The 25,606-nt window shown below is 46.3% G+C and overlaps 1 protein-coding gene across 2 annotated transcripts in view; it reads right to left on the bottom strand.

The window, feature by feature from the left end:
- The window catches only part of TSC22D3 (TSC22 domain family, member 3), an 81,883-nt gene that overhangs the window by 4,149 nt on the left and 52,128 nt on the right, over positions 1-25,606 (bottom strand). The window contains exon 1 of one of the 2 annotated variants that reach the window (XM_006871044.1): positions 7,131-7,180. The exons of the other annotated variant lie outside the window; for it this stretch is intronic. Coding sequence (XP_006871106.1) covers positions 7,131-7,180 — 50 coding nt within the window. Of the gene's footprint in view, positions 1-7,130; positions 7,181-25,606 lie in introns of those variants that run through there. 2 annotated transcript variants of the gene reach the window in all.

Below are 25,606 nucleotides of genomic sequence, written 5' to 3'. Positions count from 1 at the left end.
GGCGGCGGGGGAGCTCAGGGCCCGTTGAGGGCTGGGTTGGGCTGGGCTGGGTTTAGGCGGGCTGGGCTCTACGAGGCCGGCCTGGGGCTAGGAGTGGGGCGCAGGCTGCAGAGGGGACCCCAAATGAGGCAAGCGCTCCAGCTGGAGTTGAAGGGAAGTGACTCGAAGGGTGTCACCTAGTGTGTCACAAACTTCAAGGCCTCCAGTCCAACCCAGACTCGAAGATATTTCTGCTCCTGCTTCTTTATATAGGAGGAGCCGGCTGCGTCACGAGGCGTCAGGGGCCATGCAAATGAGTCCTGTAGCGGGCTTTGTGGCCCAGTTAAACCACATCCCCTCCCTGAACCTTCGGCTGGAACTGTAAACAGTTCAGCACTTTCTTGTGCCAACTGGCATCCCCAAAGAGGGCTCGGGAGCTTGCTAAAAACCAAACTGGAGCTGACCCTAAAAGATTGCTGATTTCTCGACAAATAAAAAAGCACAAATGCCCTAATAGGAGGTAGAAACATTCGTAGAGGGCGGCGCTGGAACAAGTATTCAAAGGTTTTGGTGTGGTAGCCAGCACCATCCCTGGACACCCACTCCCCAACGTCAGGAGCCTCTCTTTTTCCTATTGTCTGCCCTCAGCTTCTCTCCTGGCACCCAATCAGCCATCCCCTCACCCAGTTACCAGCCTGCCCCAAGCCCTGCACTAATCCACTGACCTTCTATTAGCGCAAGAGTGAATTGTGCATGCATATGAATGAAGGAGAGAGCGTCCAGGAGCTCAGGTGAATGCATGAACATGTAAATGGGAGCAGTTGAGGTTAGGTGGGTATCAGAGGAGGTAGGGAGGAGAAAATTCTCAAATGTATTGCAAAGAAAACACATTCAGCATCGTCCAGAATCTCATGCCCATGTCGTTTTAAAATTTAAAAAACAAAACAAAACAAAAAAACCTTTCACATGAACAGCAAATGACAGCAAAAACACAAACCAAGGCTATATATAAACCATCCAAAGACATTCTTCTGAAGGGGGTCCAACCATATCATAGGAGGGTTGGTCCTTCAGGTAAAAAACAAAACAAAAAACAAAACATCAAACAGATTCAACGGCACAAGGGACGCGAAGAAATTAGTGTAACCTAATAAGAGCTGCGTCTGTTTCCATCAAAAATGTATTTTCATCCTCAAGCTTAAAAACAAATAATAATCATAATAATAATAACTGGTGGGGGGAAGCATGCATGAAGTCCTTTTCTCCTGCTGCGTCCTTGTCCTTAGTGAGTCCACCTGGTGGACAACTGCAGAATTACAGTCAGAAGGAGCAACCTGGGCAGGGCAAGAGGACAGGTGATGCAACTAGGAGTATTATTTACACCAAAAACCCCGGGGTCATAAGGAGAACATTGGGTTCCACCACATATATAATAGTTTGGATGAGTCTAAGGCCAATGATCCACAGGCCCTGGTCTTCTACAGCAATACACTAATGCAATCATGATATTGGAAAAGTACTAGGGCCTCTTATCAGCAAACAAGGTAATTATTATCTGCTTCAGTATAATAATCCTAACCAGGTGCCTGGCACTGACACCCTGGCCAAGGCCCCAGCCAAGCCCAGTATGAAGGCCTTGATTTTCTCCAGGTCGTCTGTGCAGTTATGCCACCGAGCAGCCCACATTTTTCACTAGGACTTGGGATTCCTGTTGGATCTACTTGGTGGTAACACATGCATAACAGCCATTCTGTTTGTAGAGGGCTGACAAATAGAACTATCCAAGCAAACCTACTGCACTAGCCTAGCATGTTTTCCTTTGCCCCAGTTATAGGTGGGCAATGATTTAAATCTTCAGACATTCTGTTAACACTAAGGTCATAAACTCTCTGACCATGAAGTTTGAAGTAAGCAGTGTGGTCTAGTCAGAACAAAGTGCTGACTATGTCTATATATCATCAAGAATACTCACTGAGAAAAAACACTTCTTAAATGAGGAGATCAATTGATATTGGAATTCCCTAGTATGCCTTCTATGACACATACAGGAGTCCTGGCGTTGCACTGCGGGTTAATGTGCTGGACTGAAAGGTCACTTTGAACTACAAGGTTGGCGGTTCAAGCTCACCAGCTGTTCCTCAGAAACCCCTATACAGGGTTGCTATAAGTCGGAACCAACTGGACAGCACTTAACAACAGCAACATGCCACATAGGAGCTTTCTTGGTCCAGAAATCTCTGAAGTGATCTTTCATTACTTTGTAAACACTTCCCAAACTAATAATGGCTATTCACCAAGATTCTAAGGGAGATGATGAGAAGAAAAGGGAAAAGAGACATACGCTGGGATGGTGGGTACCTAGGTGGGGGTGGGGGATGGAACACTGCTGGGAAAATAGGACACAGAACAGAAAATAAAAGACAACTTATCACTGCCAGCAAGTTGATTTGACTCATGGCGACCTATGTACTTCACAGTAGAACTATGCTCCATACTTTTTTAAAAATGTTTTATTGTGAATGATGTGATAGTTTACATGGGAGAACATTAGCTTTACATTCATCCTATCGTATATCGTTTCATTGCCATGGTTACAATCCCTCCATGCATCATCAACCAACCAAAGGGTATACACTGCAAGCCTGCGGCCCCTACCCCCCCCCCCAGCATCAACAAACAGCCCCTCTCCCTCTCTGGGTCTAGAGTCCCCAGCCGCTCCATCTTTCCACGTCATCATCTCTGCCTCCATTTCTGGTGTCACTGCTTCTCTGGGTAGGGTCCAGCTCTCCATTCTTCTCCCTTGATGGTCCCAGGGACCTCCAATCCTAGACTGCAAAGTCAACCACTCCCCTCCTTTTGCTACAAAATGTCTACCTTTACATTTCCAACCCTCACAGTCAGTCCTGATAACAATTATTCACTATTGTATCGCAAGAGACCTATCCCCATCTCCTTTCATCAGCCTGGCCCAGACAGATTGGATACTACTCAGTGGAGATTTTACCTTCCTCCACGCCCTCTGGATCTAAGCTCCGTCTTGAAAGCTTGTAGGCCCATCGCTTCTTGCCTTTGTAGCTCCCCCCACCCCCATTTTGGGTAGCCAATGTCCAAGTTGCCCATCCCTGTCTACTCTGTGTATGGAGGACGTGGGAATGATCCTTGCTGTAAAGATTTGTTCTCTCTTTTGAGCTACTGCATCCATAGATGTAGGTCAAGTTCATCAAATTGTATCAGATTACTCTTTTTTCTTCTTCTAGTTGAGCTCTGATCATCTAGTCATTGAAGCCAGGTCAAGTGGGTATTATCTGCAAGTGTGGGTGTTCTTATGCATATGCCCTCTCTTCTAATTCACTGGATACTTCAGTCTCCACTCTAGTCCTCTGTGGCTATGTCACTGACTCTGGGCCCAAGAGTCCCCAGGTCTTGCCACACTGCTGGCCAACCAGGTCTCCACTCGGGTTCATAGGAGTCTATTGAACATTATAGGGCTTAGCTCGCAGCTTCATTGCTGTTTTTCCCTCACTTACCCTTATCGGTGATGAATGTGGTCACCAGTCAGAGCGTGTATTCCCATTGAGTCTTAGTTATGGAAGGGGATTTGCCCTGAAGGGACCCGACCACTTGGCTTGATATCTCCTGGGCGAGCAAACTTGTTCTTGTAGTAATCCGTCGGACTGCCTTTATTGTTTTATATTTTTCCTGTCGGTCTTTCTTTCAAGAAGTATCTTCTGTTCTTCTAGCCGCTCCAGGCTGGTCTGCTCCATAGGGGTTTGTTGTTGTTGTTGTGTTTTTTAAATGTTTTATTGTGAATTACGTGATCGTTTACATGGGAGAACATTAGCTTTACATTCATCCTATCGTATATCGTTTCATTGCCATGGTTACAATCCCCTCCATGCATCATCAACCAACCAAAGGGTATACCCTGCAAGCCTGCCCCCCAGTCGTCAGCACACAGCCCCTCCCCCTCTCTGGGTCTAAAGTCCCCATCCGTAGGGTTTTTAAATGCTGATTTTTCAAAAGTAAATTGCCCAGCCTTTCTTCCAAGGGACCTCTGGGTGGACTGAAACCTCTAACCTTTCAGTTAGCAGTCAAGTGCTTAAGTAATTGCATCACCCAGATACTCCATGTCAATTAGACTTCAATGGAAAAGTAAGCTAAGCTTGAGCCCCATTAACAGTAATGGTCTTGTTGGTGTTAAGTGCTGTTTAGTCGGTTTCTATTACTCATAGAAACCCTGTTTCCGAGGAGTGGCTGGTAGGTTTGAACCACCAACCTTGCATTTATTTAGCAGTCCTGTGCTTATCCTATATCACCACACCAGAATTCCATTGACAACAATAAACAAACAAAAACCAACCAATTGCTACTGAGCTGATTCTAACTTATGGCAATCCCAAGAATAAAACTATGCTCCACAGGGTTTTCAATGGCTTGATTTTTTAGAAGTAGAGCTCCTGGCCTTTTTTCTAAGGTGTCTCTGGGTGGATTCAGACCTCCAGATTTTGGGCTAGCAGTTAAGTGCTTAAGCAATGGTGTCACCCAAAGACTCCATGTTAATTCTATTTCAGTGAAAAAGTAGCTGAGTTTGGGCCCCGTCGTCGATAACGAACCACTGTCATCAGTGAATTCTGACTCATAGTCACTAGATAAGAACAAGAGAAGAACTGCTCCACAGGGCTTCTAAGACTGTAAATCTTCATGGGGGCAGACAACCTTCTCATTCTCTCTCTGAGCAGCTGGTGGGTTTGAACCACCGACTTTGCAGTTAGCAGCCCAATGCTTAACCCACTGGGCCACCAGAACTGCTTTTGACAGTGACAGCTGCCATTAACCAGCATCAGCTCTAGCTCAGGCACTGTGCTGGTGGCATCACATCACATAGCTGGCAGCTTGGGCACTGTCACCATCATTTCAAAGATGAAGAAACCAAGGAAGGCTTTGGAAAGGCTAACTTGCCTATGGTGATACGGTTCATGTCACGGCTGTGGCTCCAGAACTAGAGACCAAGTTTGTTTCTACTACATTTACCCGTGGGGCAGTGGGTAGGCTGAGGCTGCCAGGAGGTTGAGAAAGAAAAAAGAGACAAGGGCAGGAAAAATACCCCTAGGGCACCAGCGGCGATACCCTTAGGGAGGTCCAGAGGAAAATGCAAACCCTGTGAGTATAGTGAGCATTTCTGACTCTCATGACCAGGAAGGCATCGGGGAGGGGAAAGGGACAAGTATCAAAAGACTGCGCAAAGTGTCTTTTGAGTTTTCTAAGAGGCTGTGCTCACTCAGGTCATTTCAAAAGGCAGCCAAACAGTTCTCAAAGAAAGCGATCTCTGTCCGTTGTGTCATTACGTGATTTTACATTGTATCTGACTCATAGAGACCCTGTATCGGGTTTCTGAGGAGTGGCTGGTGGGTTTGAACTACTGATCTTGCAGTCAGAAGTTCAGTACTTCTCTTAGAGTGCCACACCAAGATTCCTGTCTCTGTCTAGGAAATGTTGTTGCTAAGTGCCATCAAGTCAGTTCCAACTTATAGAGACCCTGTATAGGGTTTCCGAGGAGCAGCACGTGGGTTTGAACTGCCGACCTTGTGGTTCACAGTCCAGTGCTGATCCTACAGTGCCACACCAGGAGTTTGTCTAGAAAACAGGAAGTATTAATTCAACCAGGTGGCTCCCAGACTGGACTATGTAGTCCTCTGGGTTTTACAATATTCCAAATCAGATAGGGAGTTGAGGAATGCTAACCACAGTCTGGCCAAACCTCGAGTTCCCCAGGCCCCACTAACGTGTACCCTTAATGAACCTCCCCGACCCCATCTTTTTTTTTTTTTTTTTTCCTCCTAGTCTCGCTGTGCTCAGCTTTTAGGAGAATGAGACCAACAAGAAAATAAGCTCACATAAAGGATTCAGCTTAAGAAAGCAACTTGGAAAGGCTAGCCCATGTTCTGCCCATGCTCAGCCAATCTCTTGTTCCCTCTCCACCTATGGGGAGTAATCGCTGTGAGACCTTGAGATCTTCCTGTAGCAGTGACTGGACCCCAGGGTCAGCTTCTAAGGGAAGATAATGGACTTTAACATAGTAAAGAGATTTCCCACAAGAGCAGAGCTTTGGGGGGGGGGGGGTGGGTGAGGGGTGGGAAGAGAACTCCAGAGTTTTCCGATTAACGTCAGCACACCAGACTATTCCTCTACCTTGGAATAGCTGGACCAACCCTTGCAGTGAGTGGAAGTTTATGCTCTACTTGATATCTAGTATCTGATCTAACATTACTGAGTAAAGTGCTGATTCATGTCCCTGTATCTTGTGAGGGTGAGCCGCACACAGGAAACAGTAGCCTAGGAATTCCACAGCCCAGTGCCCCCAACATGTTCCCAAACTCCCTGTCTTAAATCCTACAGTATATAACGTAGGCTAGACCCCAGCCCTTGGCGGGCTCTGTGCTTCCATCCTAATGCCATGGAACTTTGCAATGGACCAGAGTTGATCCAGTCTCTCTCAGGAACGACCTGCTAGCTAGAGGATGGCATAATGAGATTTGGGCCAACTGGAAGCCTACTTGTTTCCTTTGAGCCACAAGAAGCGTTACAGCATTCCCACCGGTCCATTACACTTCAAAAGCCAGACTCTCCAGGACAAGAGCCCTTCCTACTTCAGGTTCCCACGGGACAGCGGAACAGAGACTGGGCAAAGGCTGGGCGGCAGCAGTTCTGGGCAGGACATCAGCAAGTTGATGAGGGGTGGGGAGCAGACTCGGTGGGTGCGGTAGGTTGGGGGTGGGGATGAAGGGGAACATCTCACTTCCTTTTTTGTCACACTTGAAGCATTGTGCACCACACGGCCAGAAGGAAACTATTTATAAGCAAGTCTTCCTTCTTTTCTATAGGGAATGTTCCACCCAAAGATTCTGCAAAGTTGCCAGCAAAAGACAGGGGCCTGTGTTAGGAAAAACGGAAAAAAGACACGATGCAAGAAGTGCAGGACAAGCCACAAAGCAAACACTGGGTTAGGAGCTAGAAAAGGAAATGCATAAAGAATATTGAGCACTACAACGTCAGGGCAGTGTTAATGGGACGGTTGAAAAACATCCTTCCCCACTTACCCCTCCACCGTGGTTCCCTGCCTTCTGAGTGTCTGTCTAGTTCTAATTACTTACTTGTCCCTTTTCCTGAAGAGGCTGGGAGAATAAGGAGGTGAAAATGCCATAGCTGACTTTTTCCTTGCTTCTCACTTATCTTCGCTCTTCCCCTCCCGTTCTACTCCAATGTGGAAGACTATGGTCACAACGGGCCACTGCTACTTGCACAGTTCTTTTGGCTTCATGGAAAATCCCCAAAGTCCAGGATGAAAGATGCAAGAAGAAAAAACTGTGACAGAGAAAGTGCCTTGTTCTCTGTGGATCATGTGAACTGCCCCGCATGGCCAGGGCCCGGAACTCTGAGTTTGGGGGGGCGGGGGCAGGAAAATGGAGAGGGGTGATATGGCTGCAGATGCAGAAGGTGATGATGGGTGAATCCTGGCAGAGATGGAGACTCTTTTAGAAAAGCAGCTGAGTTGGGTCAAATCCTGGCACTAAATGACAGAAGGAACATGAATTGTGCCTTTCAGCTCCCTCCCGGACAATCTCAGAGTGATACTAGAGTTGACAGGCAGAACCAAAAAACAAAACAAAACATTTTGACAAGGCATTCCAGCCTCCCCCCATTCAGGGAAGTCTGTTGTTGCTCTTGTCAGACCATTTTCCATCACCCCAACTTTGGTCACTAACTATGGTAGCGTGGGGTTTGTCCGGCTAGAAGTATTGGCAACCTTATCCAGGAATGCAGCTGAGCTCAGTGGATCTTAAATTTCATGAACCTTGTGTCAATATTTATGCCTGTCTCCCTTCCCTTTATGCCTTGCAGCTGGAAGAATGTACTTCCATAATTTTTCGAAGCCCTCTTTGTGTTTTCCATCCTCCCTGTCACCCATCTCAGAGAACTAGATGTATGAAATAGATAAATCTGGAGGGGAAAAAAAGTGCTTGCTTTGTAACATTAACTTTGGTAAATGGAATCCCTCTCACACAAACACTCCATTGCCATTATTATTCAAGCCAATTCAAAGTTTCAATTCAAAGAGTGTCTACTCAAAGTACAAGGCACATTTCAGGGAAAGAAAAAAACAAAACAACTGGAATACAAGTCCAAAATTGCATTTCCTCCTCAAATATCCTGGATCTGTGGCAAATTCAGAAGCCTCCCTACTGATTGCTTCAGGAAAAATTCTAGCGCTGGGGGGGTACTTGGGAGGGTAGCCTGGGGTTTGAAAGCGCCACACTACTACCATTCTTGGGCATCACTTCATTTCACAGAGGGGGCCTTGCTTTTCTTTTGTCCACTCTGTTCTTTGGCCAGTGTCCATCTAGATCAGGGGTGGGGAGCGTCCATTTAGTCTGGTCCTGCTAAGGCAACTGCAGTTCCAGCCATCCCATGAGGGGTGGGTTCATTAAATATTTCATGAAATATAGCGGCTGTGCTATATGTGGTGTGGTGCTGTAAGATCAGCACTGGACCTCTAAACACAAAGTTGGCAGTTGAAATCCACCAGCGGATCCTCGGAAACCCTATACAAGGTCGCTATGAGTCAGAACTGACTCAAAGGCACAAGAACAGCAACAATTTTGAAGTTGATAATTTTGTATAGTTTAAATTCGGGCAGGAAAAAAGATTTGCCATCCCTGCTCTAGAGGAAGATCAATGCTGGAGCAGCAAAGCTACAAGTTTTTAAAGGATCTTCCTTCCGTTCCTTTGACATGCCTCACTCTGATCCTTTTCCATGACACCAGGAGTTTGTAAACTAAGGACCTATGCACAGGTCTTGCTTTCCGAGCTATTAAGGTCTTCAGTGTGGGGTTCACCTCTACTTGCCAACTTCTTGGCCTTCCTCAGTTAGCTAGCTCCTATTGGTCTCTCAAGGAGCTCTGGTAGCGTAGTGGTTACGAATCGGGCTGTGAACCGCAAGGTCACGGGTTCGAAACTACCAGTTGTTCCGTGGGAGAAAGATGAGGCGTTCTGCTCCCGTAAAGATTTACAGCCTCGGAAATCCTGTACAGGGTCGCTATGAGTCGGAACCGACTCCACGGCACTTAACAACAATTGGTCTCTCAGAAGCAGGTGCTAAGGTATTTTATCTCCCCTCCCTCACAGACTGGGCAAACATCCTTCCCAGCCTCCTACCCCCATCATGGCCTACCCCGTGGGATTCCTGTTCCACTGCAATGTGGCCAGGAGCTTGCAAAGAAAACAGTAAAAACATGGCTACTCTTCACATTCGTTTGTCTGCACAGCCTGTTTGTGCCTGGGAGACACTGGCAGGGTCTCTCCCCATCCCTTCTGCTCTGTAGAGCAGTCCCGAGAATCCAAGCCATTTTCTCTGACAGTTGCCAAGGTTACTTTGAGTGGTATGTGAAGGACTTGGGGTTATTGGCAATGCTTGGAGGACAAGGACCAGGAGGAATCGTGTTGAGGATGCAGAGCCAGCAAACAAGGGGCCCATGAAGAGGGTAGGGGCTCTGAGGTGGAGTACCTGTTTACCATTGTGGGCCTCACTGTAGAGTGGATGACCTTTGAGGTGGTCGAGGTTCTCAGGGGGTCGGCGGGGGGGGGGGGGGAACAAAAGGACGGTAATAATGCTGGCCTCTTCAGTCGCTGTGTCTCCTCAGCCATGATGGGTAAGCATTATGAGCCTCTCAGGTCCCTCATATTGTACTCCTGAGGCCCTCGCTTACCTCACAGCAAAGCTATTCACTGTGGGCTCAATTGGGACAGCTCTTTGATCCTCTGCTGTGGAACTACCGGACTTGTGAAGAGGGGCTCTGCAGATTGCAAAGGGCCTCCAGTTTACCCCCCCACTTGGCTCTCTAGATGGAAAGAAGGCCGCCCAGCTGGGGTGAGGGAGATGGTGAGTGGGGCCAGGGGGGCACACTACTCCCAGAACAGAAAGAAAGGAGAGAAACAAGGCCAGCTCCTCCCTGGGCAGGGCCCCCCAGTCACGGGAACAGTGCCAGAGAACTCCAAGGAGTGCTGGGAGGGGTTAAGGAAGGCCTCCCAGCCCAGTTTGAGAATCTTTGACAAGGTATACAGGCTATGAACAAGGTTACAAATACTGGACTTCCAGACAACTCCTACTTGCCCTTTGATACTGAGTTTCAAGTTGGCTCTGTCATGGACAATGAAGCGGAAAAGGCACAGACAGAACTTTTTACAATCTGTATGATTCGTAAGTGGAACCAGAAAGGGAAAAATTACAGGTTGAAGTCCTTTCAGGAGTCCGATACATGAGTTACATTATTGGCTGTTGTTGTTGTTGTTGTTGAGTGCCTTTGAGTCAGTTCTAACTCATAGTGACCCTGTATAGGGTTTCTGAGGAGCAGCTGGTGGGTTTGAGTTCACAGTCCAGTGCTGATCCTACAACACCACACCAGAAGTCCAGATTATTGGCAGGACTATGGAGTCCTGGTGTGGCGCTGCGGGTTAATGCACTGTATTGCAAGGTCAGTTTGAACTGCAAGGTCGGTGGTTCAAGCTCACCAGCCTCTCCTCAGAAACCCTCTACAGTGTCGCTATGGGTTGGAACTGACTCGACGGCACTTAAAAACAACAACAATCTTTGCCTTAACTTTGAAACGTTTAAATGAACCCCTGTTGTTGTTAAGTGCCATCGTGTCATAGGGTTTCTGAGGGCTTAAATCTTTGCGGGAGCAGAAATATTTGTTTATCCCACAGAGCGACTGGTGGATTCAAACCGCCAACTTTGTGGTTCTCAGTCCAGTGCTTATGCTGTGGAGCCACTGTGCTCCCAATTAACCCTGCTCACAATAAATTCTTCATTATGATCACCTTTAATTGTTGCACATGCAGCTTTTAAATCACTGAAAAGGTTTCAAGTCTTTTCTTGACCTACAAATTCTGAAAGTCACAGTTAGAAACGGATCTTATTGTTAATCTGGGGGCTGGCTGCCTGTACTACACACACACACCTTATCAGGAAGAACAAAAAGAAAAAAGAAAAATCAACTCACAGACACACACACAAACACATATTTATACAAACACCCTGTTGAGACTTCCACATAGTCTAATTCAGAGTTAGGCAGAGGGACATTGGTACCATCTCTGCTGCTTTTTATGCAGGCAGAAGCTGTTGCCAGCTTCCCTGTGACCCCAGCAGGGTCATAAGGGCCCAAGGAATGGCAAGACAGAACAACTCCAGGCCAGGTCAGAGTATTAGAAGTCATGGTCTCTGTTCTGAAATTCCGGAGCTGGCTGCGTGCTCTTCAGGGGTCTTGGAGCTTGGAGTAGCAGTTAGGTGGGCAGATAGGAAACCAGGTTGAAGCCTCACACTGCACAATGAGAACAGTCAGTCCTGGCATTGCCAGCACCACAGTTTAAAAAGACGTCAATCATACACTCAAACGGAGTCTTATAAACGAAGTTGAAATAAACACAGGCACCATTTGTGCTCAATCAATCATATAAATGTCTAAGAAATGATGCCCACAGATTCTTCATGAGGACAGTTCTAACTAGAGTCAGACTTGGCTTAGGTACCTTATGTGACTGGCTACCTGAGTGAGAAGTGTGATTTGAAGGGCACTGAAGAAAAATCCCTTTCAGTCAACCTGAGCATTGTGGTGCTTAAAAACTGTCATGGAATCATTCCTTTAGGTTCTACTGTTATCTCCTGGGGTTTTGTTGTTGAGTGCTGTCCAGCCGGTTCTGACTTTAGTGACCCTGTATAGGATTTATTAGGAGCAGCTGGTGAGTTTGAACCATTGACCTTGCAGTTAGCAGTCCAGTGCTTATCCTAACTCTAGAGTCCTTTACACTTTAAGAAATTAGAAAAATGTCTTTTCCACTGCAAAATCCCCTAGGAAGGCATCACATTTAATCACCATCAGTTGCAAATACTTAAGCATCAACTAAAGACTACTACAGTACATGGCTACGAACTGAGAGGCTGAAGGTTCAAGTACACCTAGACGCACCTCAGAAAAAAGCTCTGGAGATCTCTTTATGAAATATCAGCCATTGAAAACCCCATGGAGTATAGTTCTCCTTTGACACACATGGGGTCACCATGAGTCGGAAACAACGCAACGGAAACTGGTTTGGGCAACTGGCTTGGAAATTTTTTTTATGAGTAACAGATTACTTCTAAGACACTAAGACACTGAACAGCTGTCAGTGGAAACTCTTGGCTTGGGTGGTTGGAGACATGGGGAGCAGGCACCACAGGATCAGAAGGGAGAAGAATGCAGGGTAAAGAATGGGGAGAAGCAGCTTTTTTTCCCCATCACTAAGGAGTACTGGTGTGGCACTGTGGGTTAATGCACTGGACTGCAAAGTTAGTTTGAACCACAAAAAGTCGGTGGTTCAAGCTCACCAGCTGCTCCTTGGAAACCCTATACAGGGTCACTATGAGTTGGAACCGACTCGATGGCACACAATAACAACAGTTAACTAGCTTGATCTCCCTTAAAGAGCCCCAGTGGCACAATGATTAAGCAGTTCAAAACCACTCAGCAGCTTCATGAGAGAAAGACCTGGAGATCTGCTCTCATAGATGACAGCCTAGGAAATCTGAGGGGCCATTCTACTCTGTCCTAAAGAGTCACTATGAGTAGGGATGGCTCTATGGCGCTCAACAACATCCCATCTATGGAAGTCAGCTTTCCTTTTGCCCTGTGGTTGTCACCACCCTGTCAAACGTGGGTGGGTTCTCAGGTTAACTGGAGGGGTGTGACTCATTCCCCCCTCAAGAACCTGCTGGGGCTGACTACAAATACTTGCCAGGATCTCTGCAAACACGTTCATCCCCACCCTGATCCAAGCCTCAAGTTCACTCGCCCCTACCATCCTCACCCCACCCTCACTTGGAAGCCCCTCCCTGGCCATGAGACTGCCTCTACTGCTCACTGACTCCCTTCTCCAAAGGGGGAGCACTTGGCGAATTCACCATTTTGTGTAGTACACATCTGGCCTTAGTGTTTTTGAATTTTTATTTTTAATTTACACTGCCTGCTAGGTTTGGGGCTTGAATCAACAAAGGCTTTGCTTTCCCCCAAGGCCTGGACTTCCTGGTTGCCTGCCAGCAACAGAATGACCCCTTTAACCTCTTCTCTTGCTCCTGGAGACATTCACTGTTGGGGGATGGGGTTGGAAGAGAAAGATATTTTGGGCCAAGGCCTAGAAATTCTTAGTGCCAGCCTAAAATACCATCTCTTCAACCCTTCCCAACAACATGAATGCTACCTCCTGAAGTCATCTTACCAAATACACATTTCTTTAAAGGCTACAACGATACTGTCAGACTAGTATACAAACCTGGAAAGCTGAAGTATTTTCACTGATTTAAAAAAATTTTTTAATCTACTTACAGATGTCTTCATGCCACCAAGCAAAGACCAAAGTGCTTAGGTCTTTGTGGGCAGAATCTTTGTGGGTACGAATAAACTTAAAGGTCTATAGACTGAACAGAGTGTGGTGGGTCTGACCAGGAAAGGCTTCTTGCCAAAGTTTATACACCTTAAAAAATAAGAGGAACACTAGCCCCTATGTCCTGGGATAGAGCTCTAACAGCAAACTAACGAAACCTGGTCAACAGTTCTAACATCCTGTTATTTGCTAAAACTAATAATACCATGGAGTTTGTTGACAGAGTTGCAGAAGAGCTAAAGTAAATATGGAAACTGAGGAACAGCCAAGTATAGACAGTTACTAGCTCAGCAGTTGAAAAGGGAGTTTCACGTATACTCCTAGGACATCTTGGGGAACTGGGACTTGAGCAGGGTTGGGATCTGTTATGGCAATGGGCGATTTCTCTTCAACACTGTTGTTGTTAAGTGCCGTCAAGTTGGTTCCGACTTATAGCGACCCTGTATAGGGTTTGTGGGGAGCAGCTGACAGGTTTGAACTGCCGACCTTGTGGTTCACAGTCCAGTGCTAATCCTCCAGTACCACACCAGAAGTCTCTCCAACAATAATGCAATAATGGTCTAGGCCCACAGAGCTAGCACTGAGTTCTTAGACAGATAGAAAAGATGAAAAATGAGAAGGATTCCCTGGGCACATATGTGAGAGGTGCAGCTCTCTGGGAATTGCACTTCTAGCATCCATTTGAAATGAACTTGGTCAAGAGAGCAGAGTTCTTTTTCTGTCTTCGCCATTAGGCAGCCAGAGAACTACAGAGAAGGCTTGTAAACACCCTGTGCTGATGGAGCTTCATCCATGAAATGGGGATAATAACTGCCTTCCCTCCCACATACCCACATATCCACAACACATACGTCAAACCAGATGTATATGCTTACGGATATCCTACAGTCACTTTGTGGAGTCCTGGTGTGGTACTGCAGGTTAATGCGCTGGACTGCAAGGTTGGTTTGAACTACAAGGTCACTATGAGTTATAACCGACTCGATAGCACTTAACAACAAGAAAGTCACAAAGATAGTATTTTATTTTTTACAGATTGGAGATGTCCTTGACATCTTAAATACATTATGCATTGAGACTTTTTGGGGACTTTGTATATGGCATAACTGAGTTCTTGTCAGAGTCTTTGTTATCTAGTGCAGCCATACAGAAATACCATACACACGTACAGAAATCTATTTTCTCAGTTTAGAAGACTAAAAGTCCAAATTCAGGGTGTTGGCTCTAGGGGAAGACTTTCTCTATCTCTTGGTTTTGGAGGAAGATCCTTGTCTCTGGCTTCTGCTGCTGGGGTATTTCCATGTGGCTTGGCATGTGTCTTCCTCCATCTCTGCTTGCTGGCTTGCTTATTTAATCTCTTCTACTTCAAAGGAGATTGACTCAAGACACTCCCTACTCTAACCCTGCCTCATTAACATAATAGAGACAACCCATTCCCAAATGAGATTATAACCACAGGCACAGAGATTAGGGTGTCACAGTTCAATCTATAACATTCTGCCATTTGGTTCTCCCCAAATTCATCACATTATCCCCAGATTCTTATATCAAATACAAGTCTAAAACCTCATCTTCTGAATCTAAATCAAACTTGAGTGAGACTCTAAGCACATTCCATCCTGGGGCAAAATTCTTCTTCATCTGCAAACCAGTGAAATGCAGATGGAAAGTTATCTGTTTCTAAAAACAATGGTAGAACCGGCACAAAGTAGACCTTGCATTACAAATACGAGAAATTGGAGGGAAAGAAGGGGTGACAAGTACCAAGCAAGTTCAAAGCACAACAAAACAAATTAGCTCTCCAAGCTTGAAAATAATCCTCCTTTCTGAGACCATCTAGACCAGGGGTGGGAAACACCCAGCATGCAGGCCGATATGTTGTTGTTAAGTGCTGTTGAGTCAGTTCCAACTCATAGCGACCCGGTTTCTGAGGAGCGGCTGGTGAGTTTGAACTGCTGACTTTGAGGTTCAAACCGACCTGTGGTTGAGTGCTTAACCTACAGCGCCACACGAGAACTCCAGTCATCATGTTGTTGTTGTTAAGTGCTGTTGAGTTGATTCCGACCCATAGCAACCCTGTTCAGGATTTCTGAGGCTGTAAATCTTTACGGTAGCAGAAAGTCTTATCTTTCTCCCGTGGAACAGTTGGTAGCTTCGAACTGTTGACCTAAAGGTTCGCAGCCCAATTCGTACACTACGCTACCAGAGTTCCATCATATTTGTTGTCAAATTGTTGTTGTTGTTAGGTGTCATCGAGTCGGTACTGACCCATAGCCACCTTATGCATAGCAGAACGAAACACTGCCCGATCCTGGGCCAACCTCACTACTGTTGCCACACTTGGGTCCATCGATGCTGCCACTTGGCCTATCCATCTCGTTGGGAGTGTTCCTCTTTTCCTCTGACTCTCCACCTTACCAAACATGATATCCTTCTCCAGCGACTGTTCCCTCCTGACAATATGTCCAAAGTATGAGAGACGAAGCTTGGCCATCTTGGCCTCTAAGGAGCACTCTGGCTGTACTTCTTCCAAAACGGATTTATTGGTTCTTTTGGCAATCCATGGCACTTTCAATATTCTCCTCCAACACCATAACTCAAAAGCATCAATTCTTCTACGGTCTTCCTTATTCACTGTCCAACTTTTGCATGCATATGAGGCTATTGAAAATACCATGACTTGGGTCAGATGCACCTTAGTCCTCAAGCTGACATCGTTGCTCTTCAACACTTTTAAAAAGTCTTTTGCAGCAGATTGTTAAGGGCCATCAAATCGGTTCTGACTTGGTGAGCTTGTATAGGGTTTCCAAGGAGCAGATGATAGGTTTGAACGGACCTTGTGGTTCAAACTGATCTTGCGGTCCAGTGCATTATCGTGCAGCGCCATACCAGAACTCCAGTCATCACACTGTTTGTGTTAAGTGCCGTCAAGTAGATTCCAACCCATAGGAAGCCTGCATAGGGTTTCCAAGGAGCAGCTGGTGAGCTTGAACCGATAAACCTGGGGTTCAAAGCCACCTTGCAGTCCAGCTCATTAACCCACAGCTCCACACTAGGACTCCTCACAATTGTTGTTGTTTTTGTTGTTAGGTGCCATCGAGTCGGTACCGACTCATAGCGGCCTTATGCACAGCAGAACAAAACACTGCCCGATCCTGGGCCAACCTCACTATTGTTGCCACGCTTGAGCCCATCTCGCTGGGGGTCTTTGGGGTGAGTAAATTAAATGCTTGATGAAAATAAAATCTTGAAGTTATGTTCACTTTATTTGGTCATTTGATCAAATATAGCAGGCTAATTTTTAAGTTGAGAATTTTGCATGGCCTGCAAATGTTATAAATGTTGGCAGAAAAAAACGTTCCCCACCCCTGATCTAGACAATGGCTCTGTCCTCCAGACTGAGTGTTAGCCACACCCTCTGGATTATGGGTGGAGATCCCTCAGCTCTGGGCTTCTGCTCACTCTGTCTTTCAGGCCTTCTGTTCCCTTGACTTTAGGCACTCCGTTCTCTTAGTCCATCTGAGTGGTATCACCAGCAGGCCCCATTCTTCTGACTCTTGGGCATGGCAGCCCTACCTCCTCAGCTTTGGGTGGAGGGCCCTTGCCTTTGGCACACCTTAACAGCAGTCCCACACTCCAGAACCGCATTGGCAAAGATTCCACTCTGAAACCTAGGATCCTTTGATATCTGGGAGACTGAAACCAAGAAGGCCTGACTTACCGTGTTCCTTCCAACAATTCTGCTGATCTCTGAGCTGCTTCAACAAGGATGGTCCTTTTCCTTCTATGCATTGGAGGACAACAGATGTAGCTTCTGTGACCTGTTTTTTTGCCTGTGGAATTCCAGGAAACAGGCCGCATTCTTTCCTTTACTTTTTCTGTCCCCCTCAGCATAAGCTGATGGGTTTCTGCTGTGGTAGTTGGTTAGATTCATCAGTTACAGGCTTAATCTCTTTTACAAGAGATTGTGTAGTCGCATGCTTGGTGAACATTCTCGAACGCGTGTCCTTAGTTTGTACAGCAGGATTTTCCACATCTTTAAGTTCTGTTGTAAATTTGCACCGTTCATTTTTTAGGTTAGTCTCTTTCCTCTTGCATCTTAATATAACAGTCCAATGCTGATCCTACAGAGCCCCACCAGGACTCCAAGCATTCTCTTACTTGAAGACCTTTTTACTATTAGTCACCTACTTCTGGGCAAGCTTCCCCTATCTCTGCTTGCTGGCGTGCTTGTTTAATTTCTCTTCTATCTCAAAAGGGAGTCCTAATGTGGTGCTGTAGGATAAGAACAGTACTGAAAGGCCAGTTTGAACTCTAAGGTAGGTGGTTGAAACTCACCAGTTGCTCCTCGGAAGCCCTGTACAGGGTCACTATGAGTCTAAACCAATTTGACGGCACTTACCAACAACAACAATAACAACAACATAGCTCAAAAGAGATTGACTCAAACATACACTACATTAATCCAGCTTCACAAACATAACAAAGACAATCCATTCCTAAATGGGAGTATAACTACTATTTGTTCTTGTTGTTGTTAAGTGTCATCTAGTGCTTGCCACAAAGTTGGTAGTTCAAACTCACCAGCTGCTCTTTGGAAACCCTATACAGGGTCGCTATGAGTCAGAAGGGACTTGAAAGCTCTGTTCAGCAACACACCAGGCATTGAAGTTAGGAATTATAATACATATTTCAGGGACCTATTCAATGCCTAACAGACAATAAGAAGGTCCACATGAGCACAATAATACTCCATCATGGGTAAGGTCCCCAAATACTGCTGGTAAAAATTGCTCTCCAAATGAGCAGCTCTTTCAACACTACTTCAAAGTCTAGCATCTCTAATCTTCTGTCCAGTTCCAGGTTTTGTTTCCATAATTTTCCAAGTTATCCACACTGCTTATAGGGATGGGATACTTTGAGGGATTGATGTTAAAATGGACTCAACATTGGCATTTTTTTCTCTTGAAGGTCTCAGCAACCTTTCCATGTATAATGAATGGACTTCTACAACTTTGTGATCTCAAGAACCTCTCTGACAGTACAGACAGTACTTCAGGACTGCAGAACCTCTATTCCTTTAAGCACGACGGAAGGTACAGCCAAACAGAACCACAACTAAAATTGGACAGTTGTTGTTGTTGTTAAGTGCTGTTGAGTCGATGCCGACCCATAGTGACCCTGTATAAGGTTTCCCAGGAGCAGCTGGTGAGCTTGAACCACCGACCTTGCAGTTCAAGCGACTTTGCAGTCTGGTGCATTAGCCCACAGCGATTGGCTTTATTAGCAGTTGCTGTTCAGTTGACTGCTACTCATAGTGACTCCATGTGTGTCAGAGCAGAGCTGTGCACCACAGATTTCTCAATGGCTGATTCTTTAGAAGTAGATCACCAGGCATTTCTTCCAAGGTACTCCTGACTAACTTGAACCTCCAACTTTTCAGTTAGCAGTTGAACACAGTAACCATTTCACCATCCAGACAGACTATAAGCTCGGTGAGGGTATTGTTATTGTTAAGTGCCATCGAGTTGGTTCTGACTCATAATGGCCCTATGTAGGGTTTCCAAGGAGCAGCTGATGAGTTTGAACTGCCAACCTTGTAGTTCGCAGTCCAGTGCTGATCCTACAGCACCACACCAAGACATAGGATGGTCTTATGCACTACTACTGGAGTCATGGTGTGGCATTGGATGAGCACTGGACTGCCAACCACAAGACTGGCAGTTCAAACTGCAGAAACCCTATACAGTGTGGCTGAGTCAATAATGACTTGATGGCACACAACAACACAACACAACAACCTACCCCCCTGGGCCTGAGTCAGTGCCTGGAGATACTATGGATATGGCAAGTATGTGCTTGATAAAGAAATACAAGGACTGGATTTATATTAGAAACACCTTTAGATACCAGTTGTGAAGAACTATAGGTACATTCAAGTATCCGCTTTCTGTTAACACTTTAATTTGAGAGACAATCATTGCTTGAGAGACGCTTCAGTAAAAAACAAGAAAGACCTGTGCAAATCAAACATACTTGGAAAACCCAAACACAGCTTAATTGAGTAAGTGGCCACTAATGACCTGGAACCAATGCCCAACCCATTAAATAAAATGGATAATTCACCCGCATGTGTGTTCCTGGTTCTCCACTAATGCTGGGACACTGGTCAGATTCCATATTTAGCCAAAGGTGCTAGGTCAATTGGGAACAGGTCACCCACAGGGAGCTGTAGGGGGGATAAAGCCCAGGAACCCAGCAGCCAAGTTTCAGCTGGCGGGGATATCAAAAGGGGATTTAGGCCTAATAGGCCTGATCCTTTGAGTGACAGCCATCTAACTGGAATGATAGGGATGCGGCGGGGGGGGGGTAGTGGGGGAGAGACCTCTTAACTGAAAACAACCCCACCCCTGCCAAGATAAAGGAAATTCACACCGTTAAAGTCACCCTTGGGTTTGAAGTCTTGAGGATCTCTGTTAGAATAAAGCCTTTTTCAGAAGGGAGACTGCTTACTTTTCCTCAGTAAAGAAGCCTGAATAGTGTGGGATTTCTGGGAGCAGTGACCCACGCTGGCTAAGATTGATATGTGGGTCCCTGCTTCAGTGGGGCATCCCAATGAGTCCTGGCTGCCTAGGGCTTTTAGGTAACAAGATAATGTCACCAAATATATCTGGACTTGCTGTCAAGAAGCCCAACTGCCTATGATTCCGTCATAAAGAGAAATAAACTTCAGATACATGCTGTAACATGGATGAACCGTGATTGCTTTATACTGAGTGAAGTCAGTCAGTCACAAAAGGACATAAACTGTATGATTCCACTTCTATAAAATATCTAGAGTGGGGACATGTATAGAGACCAAAGCTTATTAAGTGGTTATCAGGGGCTGGGAAGGGAGGAGGAGTTATTGCATAAGGGATACGGAGTTTCTGTTGGGGTTGATTCAAATGTTTGGAAATGGATGCTGATGATGGTTGCACAACATAGTGAATGTAACTAAAACATAACCTTAAAAATGATTAAAATGGCAATTTGCTGTTGTACATATAGGAGTCCTGGTGTGGCACTGTGGGTTAATGGGCTAGACTGCAAAGTCAGTTTGAACCTGAAGGCCAGTGGTTCAAGCTCATCAGCCGCTCCTTGGAAACCCTATACAGGGTCGCTATGGGTTGGAACCAACTCGACGGTACTTAAAAATAAAAACAACAACATATCGGAATCCTGGTGTGGCGCTGTTTGTTAATGCACTGGATCGCAAAGTTGCTTTGAACAGCAAGGTCAGTGGTTCACACTCACCAGCCACTCCTCAGTGTCGCTATGAGTCTGAGCCGACTCGACAGCATTTAATAACAACAACAGTTATCTATATGGAGTCCCTGTGTGGCACAGTAGGGTAAGCACTGCACTGCTAACCACAAAGTCAACGGTTCAAATCCACCAGCCACTCCTTGGAAATCCTGTACAACAATAAGGTGTGAAGGAAGAAGGTTAAGACTTTCTGCACCCACAAAAATTTACAGCTTCAGAAACACTATACAGAGTCGCTTAGAGTTGAGACCAACTCAACAACTGTAACAACATATAGCGTAGGAGCGGCTCTACCTATAGATCTACGTGTTGTTGTTGTTAAGTACTGTTGTGTAGGTTCCAATTCATAGTGACCCTGCATAGGGTTTGCAAGGCTGTAAATCTTTATGGGAGCAGAAAGCCTCATCTTTCTCCCATAGAGCAGCTGGTGGGCTAGAACCACCAATCATGTGGTTCACAGTCCAGTGTTAAGCCTACATAGCCACCGTGCTCCATATATCTCTATCTATCCACCTTACCTACCTACCTATCTATCATATATATTTCTTTCAAATGTAAAGAAAGGAAAAAGAAAAAAAAAAAACCAAACTGCCTCTGAGTGGGCAGGTTTAAGAGCAGTAGAAATTTTGGCAAAGGAGTTTTAATTTTTCTCCTTCTCTTCTTAGTAAATAAAAGCAAATTGTTTTAAATGCTGTGACGAGCAGCAAGGCTGCCTTGTGTAAACTGCGACATTTTAGTGCCCCCTGGCCAGGAGATCCCATTTGTTAGCTCATCAAAACACCCTCACTGCATATCTTATGCTATATCTTCTCATTTATTTATAAGGTGGCATCGCTGACAAATGGATCCCCAACAAGGGTCCGGGATTGATAAGGGGTTGATGGGCTCCCAGTCTCTGGGGTAACTAACTTCCTTTTACCAAAAGCCTTCTGTTAACCCACAGGAGTGAGTCAAAGGGGGGTAATTCCAGGCACTAGGGCAGGTCAGCTTTCTTTGGCCATTTTCCGCCACTCTGTGTTGGCAGTTGCTTTCTCAGCCTGTGCACCAGGCAGCCCTGGCAGCAGACACAATACTTGCACCAGAGCTGGCAAGCAAGGGTAGCCCTGTCCCCTAAGAACCCCTTCTTCTTTCACTTCTAAAACTCAGGAAAAGCCTCAGTCCCAAGACCCCCTCTAGCTTAACCAGGTGGTGGCCGACTGGGGCCGCTGGAAGGAGGCAGGGGAAGTAAGGATGAGCATCCCCCCAACACACACCCTGGTGACCCTGTTGTGAGGTGCTGACAGCTGGGAGAGGACCTGAAACCAGTTAGCCTGGGGCTCCTAGCCAGCAGTGTATTTTCATCTTGTTTTGACTGGGATCGTCCTCCCCTGTGTAAACACGTCTATGTCAGGGGGAAGAAAATGTAGAACAGCTTAAAATAGGAGGGTAGAATGCATCCCACCCATGAATCACCAGCAAGGGAAATGCCCTGCAGGTGAGCCTTGCTTTAAGTAAACCTGACTCATGAAAATCTCCATTTAACAAGAAGACAAGAATCCACAGCTGTTAGATCCTGATCTGTCACTGGGAGATCTCAAAGCCCCATCTGGTCCAAGTAATAACATCACCAACTCCCACAAACCAATCGTTTAGTAGGCACTAGACAGGAGTCCTGGTGTGGTGCTGTAGGATAAGCACTGAACTGCTAACCACAAGGTCGGCCATTCAAACCCACTAGCCGCTCCTCAGAAACCCTATACAGGGTTGCTATAAGTCGAAACCGACTCAACAGCGCTTAACAACAGCATACTACAAGCCTTATATTTCTTAACAACAGTCTTAAGAGCTGGGCGTTTGCCATTAGACCCATTTTGTGGATGAGGAACCAGACTCATAGAGGTTAAATAACCCACCTGGAGTCACACAGCTATTAAGTGGCAGAAGCTAGATTTGAACCCCTGGGCTGTGATTCTAAAGGGCTGTCTCTAGTTGGGTAATGCTTTTTGTTTTTCGGAGATTTCAAGGCAAGGTTATGTTCCAGGGAGTTCACACCAACATCCCTTCCCACAGAACCCTCTAGGGGAATCTGAAACAAACCCTTGTAAGGGTCAAGTTGGGGCTGGTTGTTTCCATTGATGAAAGGATTTCCAAAGCAATCCCCTGGAAGAGAACCCCCTAGAAAGCCAGGATGAGACTGACCCGCATTTCAATTCAGAGACTAGCAGATTGTTTCCCCATTCTTGGGGAAAAGCTGTTCAGTAACTGCAAAGCAGGGCACAAGATCTAGACACCAACATTGGGGAAGGGACAAAAGACTCAGTATAACCCAGTATAAGGAAAGACCCAATGTAAACATATATTTTGAAATAAAATGTCACTGATCAGGGTGTTTGTGCAGAGCTGGCCCCTGGGCTACTTAGAAGTAGGAGTTTGTCTTCAGAATCTTCCTGCTTCCTTTTAGGTAAATTCCTCCTGCCTGCTCCCTCAAGGGACCTCCTGTGTGTTCCTGCTGCCTGGAGCTTCCTGGGGTCCCCCACTACCAGGCCCTGCCCTGTATCAATGCCCCTTTGAGGGAGACTTCCAAGTCTCCTTCCCCCATCAAATATACCTGGCTTTCAGGTCAACCCTAGAGGCCAGATCTGAGAATTTTGTGTAAATGGCAAATAATGGTTCTTCTCCCTCAGATCACAGAGGTTTTACCCAAAGATTTGAATCAATGGTATAATTTTAGGTATGGGGAAGGGGAGTGAGGGTAAATCATCAGTTTGGGGAGGCAGCAGTGAGGGAGATTCTTTTTTGAATCTTGCCAAGTAGGCTACAAGGAGCTCTGGTAGCATAGTGGTTATGAATCGGGCTGCGAGCCTTAAGGTCAGCAGTTTGAAACTACCAGCTACTCCGCGGGAGAAAGATGAGGCTTTCTGCTCCCGTAAAGATTTACAGCCTCGGAAACCCTGTACAGGGTCACTATGGGTCGGAACTGACTCGACGGCATAACAACAACAACAAGTAGGCTACAGTGTACTCTAGGTAGGGCAGCAATACATAACACTCCCTTGCTATTCTGCTGTGTTGTTTTCAGAACATGTTGGAGAAAGCGTTGGAATAAGAGACACGGATTCTGGCCTGGCTTTGTCTCTGGCCAGCAGAACAACCTTGGGCCTTGTTGTTGTTGTTAAGTGTCGTTGAGTCAGTTCTGACTCATCGTGACCCTGTATAGGGTTTCTGAAGAGTGGCTGGTGGGTTTGAACCACCGACCTTGCAGTTAGCAGTCCAGTGTGTATCTTACAGTGCCACGCCAGGACTTCCACTTGTCCCTAAATGTAAAGTGGGAGGGTCAGAGCTGCAAATTGATATTTATATGAATGCTTATTTAATGAATGACACTCTCCCCCATTTAGAATGGGTGCTCCATGGAGCCAGGAGTGCCCAAGGGCCTGGCACATAGTAACTGCTCCAGAAAAGTGAACGAAAGGCAAAAGTGCCTTCCAAGATTGCTGCTGGTTCTATTAGTCTCTGCCTTGATCTCCTCGGATGCAGCAATTTACAGCTGGACCTATGAGTCAAGAGGCCTAGGCCAAGGACTGGGGGAGACCTTCAGGCCCTCGCCCTCGCAACCAGCTCACGTTCTTGCACCATGAGATTCAGGGGTTGTTTGTGCTGGGGAGGGACAGCCTCTGGGACCAAACACAGCAGGAAAAAGTTTACAGGAGGCTTGCAGGATGCTGAGGGTAGTGAGGGAGGGGGCAGAAGGACAGGAGGGCTGTAGGAAGGAGGAGGAGTCAAGAGAGTTAACTTTTACACCATTTTCTATAAAACGGGAAGCTGAGATAACAGAGACCTGATGGGTGTCTGAGCTGAGGTAGGAAAAGGGCCGAGTTGCTTGGAGACTCAAGGTCAAGAGTTGGAATGGGGCCCGGAGCTCTCAAACCTCTACTCACCCCCTTGGGACTGGCCCCTGGCTCCAGGCCAGCTCCCTGAATAGCTCCCCCACCCCCCGCCTTCTACAGTCCCACAGCTTCTTAGGCTAACCTGTTTCCTGGTTCATGTGCTGCCCTCCCTTCTTCTCCCCCTTCCCCCAAGCCTACATGGAAGTCCTCCCCACAACCTCCCTGCAAGGACTCTGAGTGTGGGTTGGTGCAGTCACCCAGGCAGGTTTCTGAGTAAACTTGCCCCCTTCCCTGAGCTGCCTGCCTTTACCCTCTGATGCAACTCCTCCCATTCTTACGCAAAAAGGGCAAGGTCTGCCACTTACTGCCTCCCTCCTAAAACACCTCTTGTCCTTGCCCACCCCATCCCCAGTCCCTCTCCTCCTAATATCCCCAAGGCACCTTTCTGAGGTACCCCCCTCCCAATTCTTTCCTTCAGTATCCTTTCGTGTTTTAACAAGGGCTCAAATGCCAAGTCAAAAAAGACTCATTCTTTAAGAGTAAAGTTTCAAATATTAGCGAGCTGGGAAAGAGAAATTTCTGGGGCAGAGGTCCGTCCCAGAATTCCTGAAATAATTCTATGAATAGGGGTGGCTAGCTATGCAAGATACTCATTAGGCCAGTTCTGGCCTTCTATGCCTTTAGAGTTAGGAGACCAAAGTTTTGGTCCCATCTCTGCCATTAAAATGGTGTGACCTTGGGCAAGTCACTTAATCTCTCTAAGGCTCTGTTTCTTCATCTGTCAAATGGAGGTAATTAGCAGGTGTGAAAGCACTTTCTAAATGGTGACTGTCAATAATTATTATGCCTCTCCATCCTTACTGTGCTTGAAGGACTCCTTCAGGTTTTTAGAAAAATACTTATGTAACTTGGGAACTCCTGAGCCCATGGACACTGACCTAGCTACTGGGGGCTAGAGCTGAGAGTGATGCGTCCAGCTG

This window comes from Chrysochloris asiatica, unplaced genomic scaffold (genome assembly GCF_000296735.1).
Source record: "Chrysochloris asiatica unplaced genomic scaffold, ChrAsi1.0 scaffold00159, whole genome shotgun sequence".
Classification (NCBI taxonomy): domain Eukaryota; kingdom Metazoa; phylum Chordata; class Mammalia; order Afrosoricida; family Chrysochloridae; genus Chrysochloris; species Chrysochloris asiatica.
Note: the sequence above shows the minus strand (reverse complement) of the source record. Positions and strands in the feature narration are given on the sequence as shown.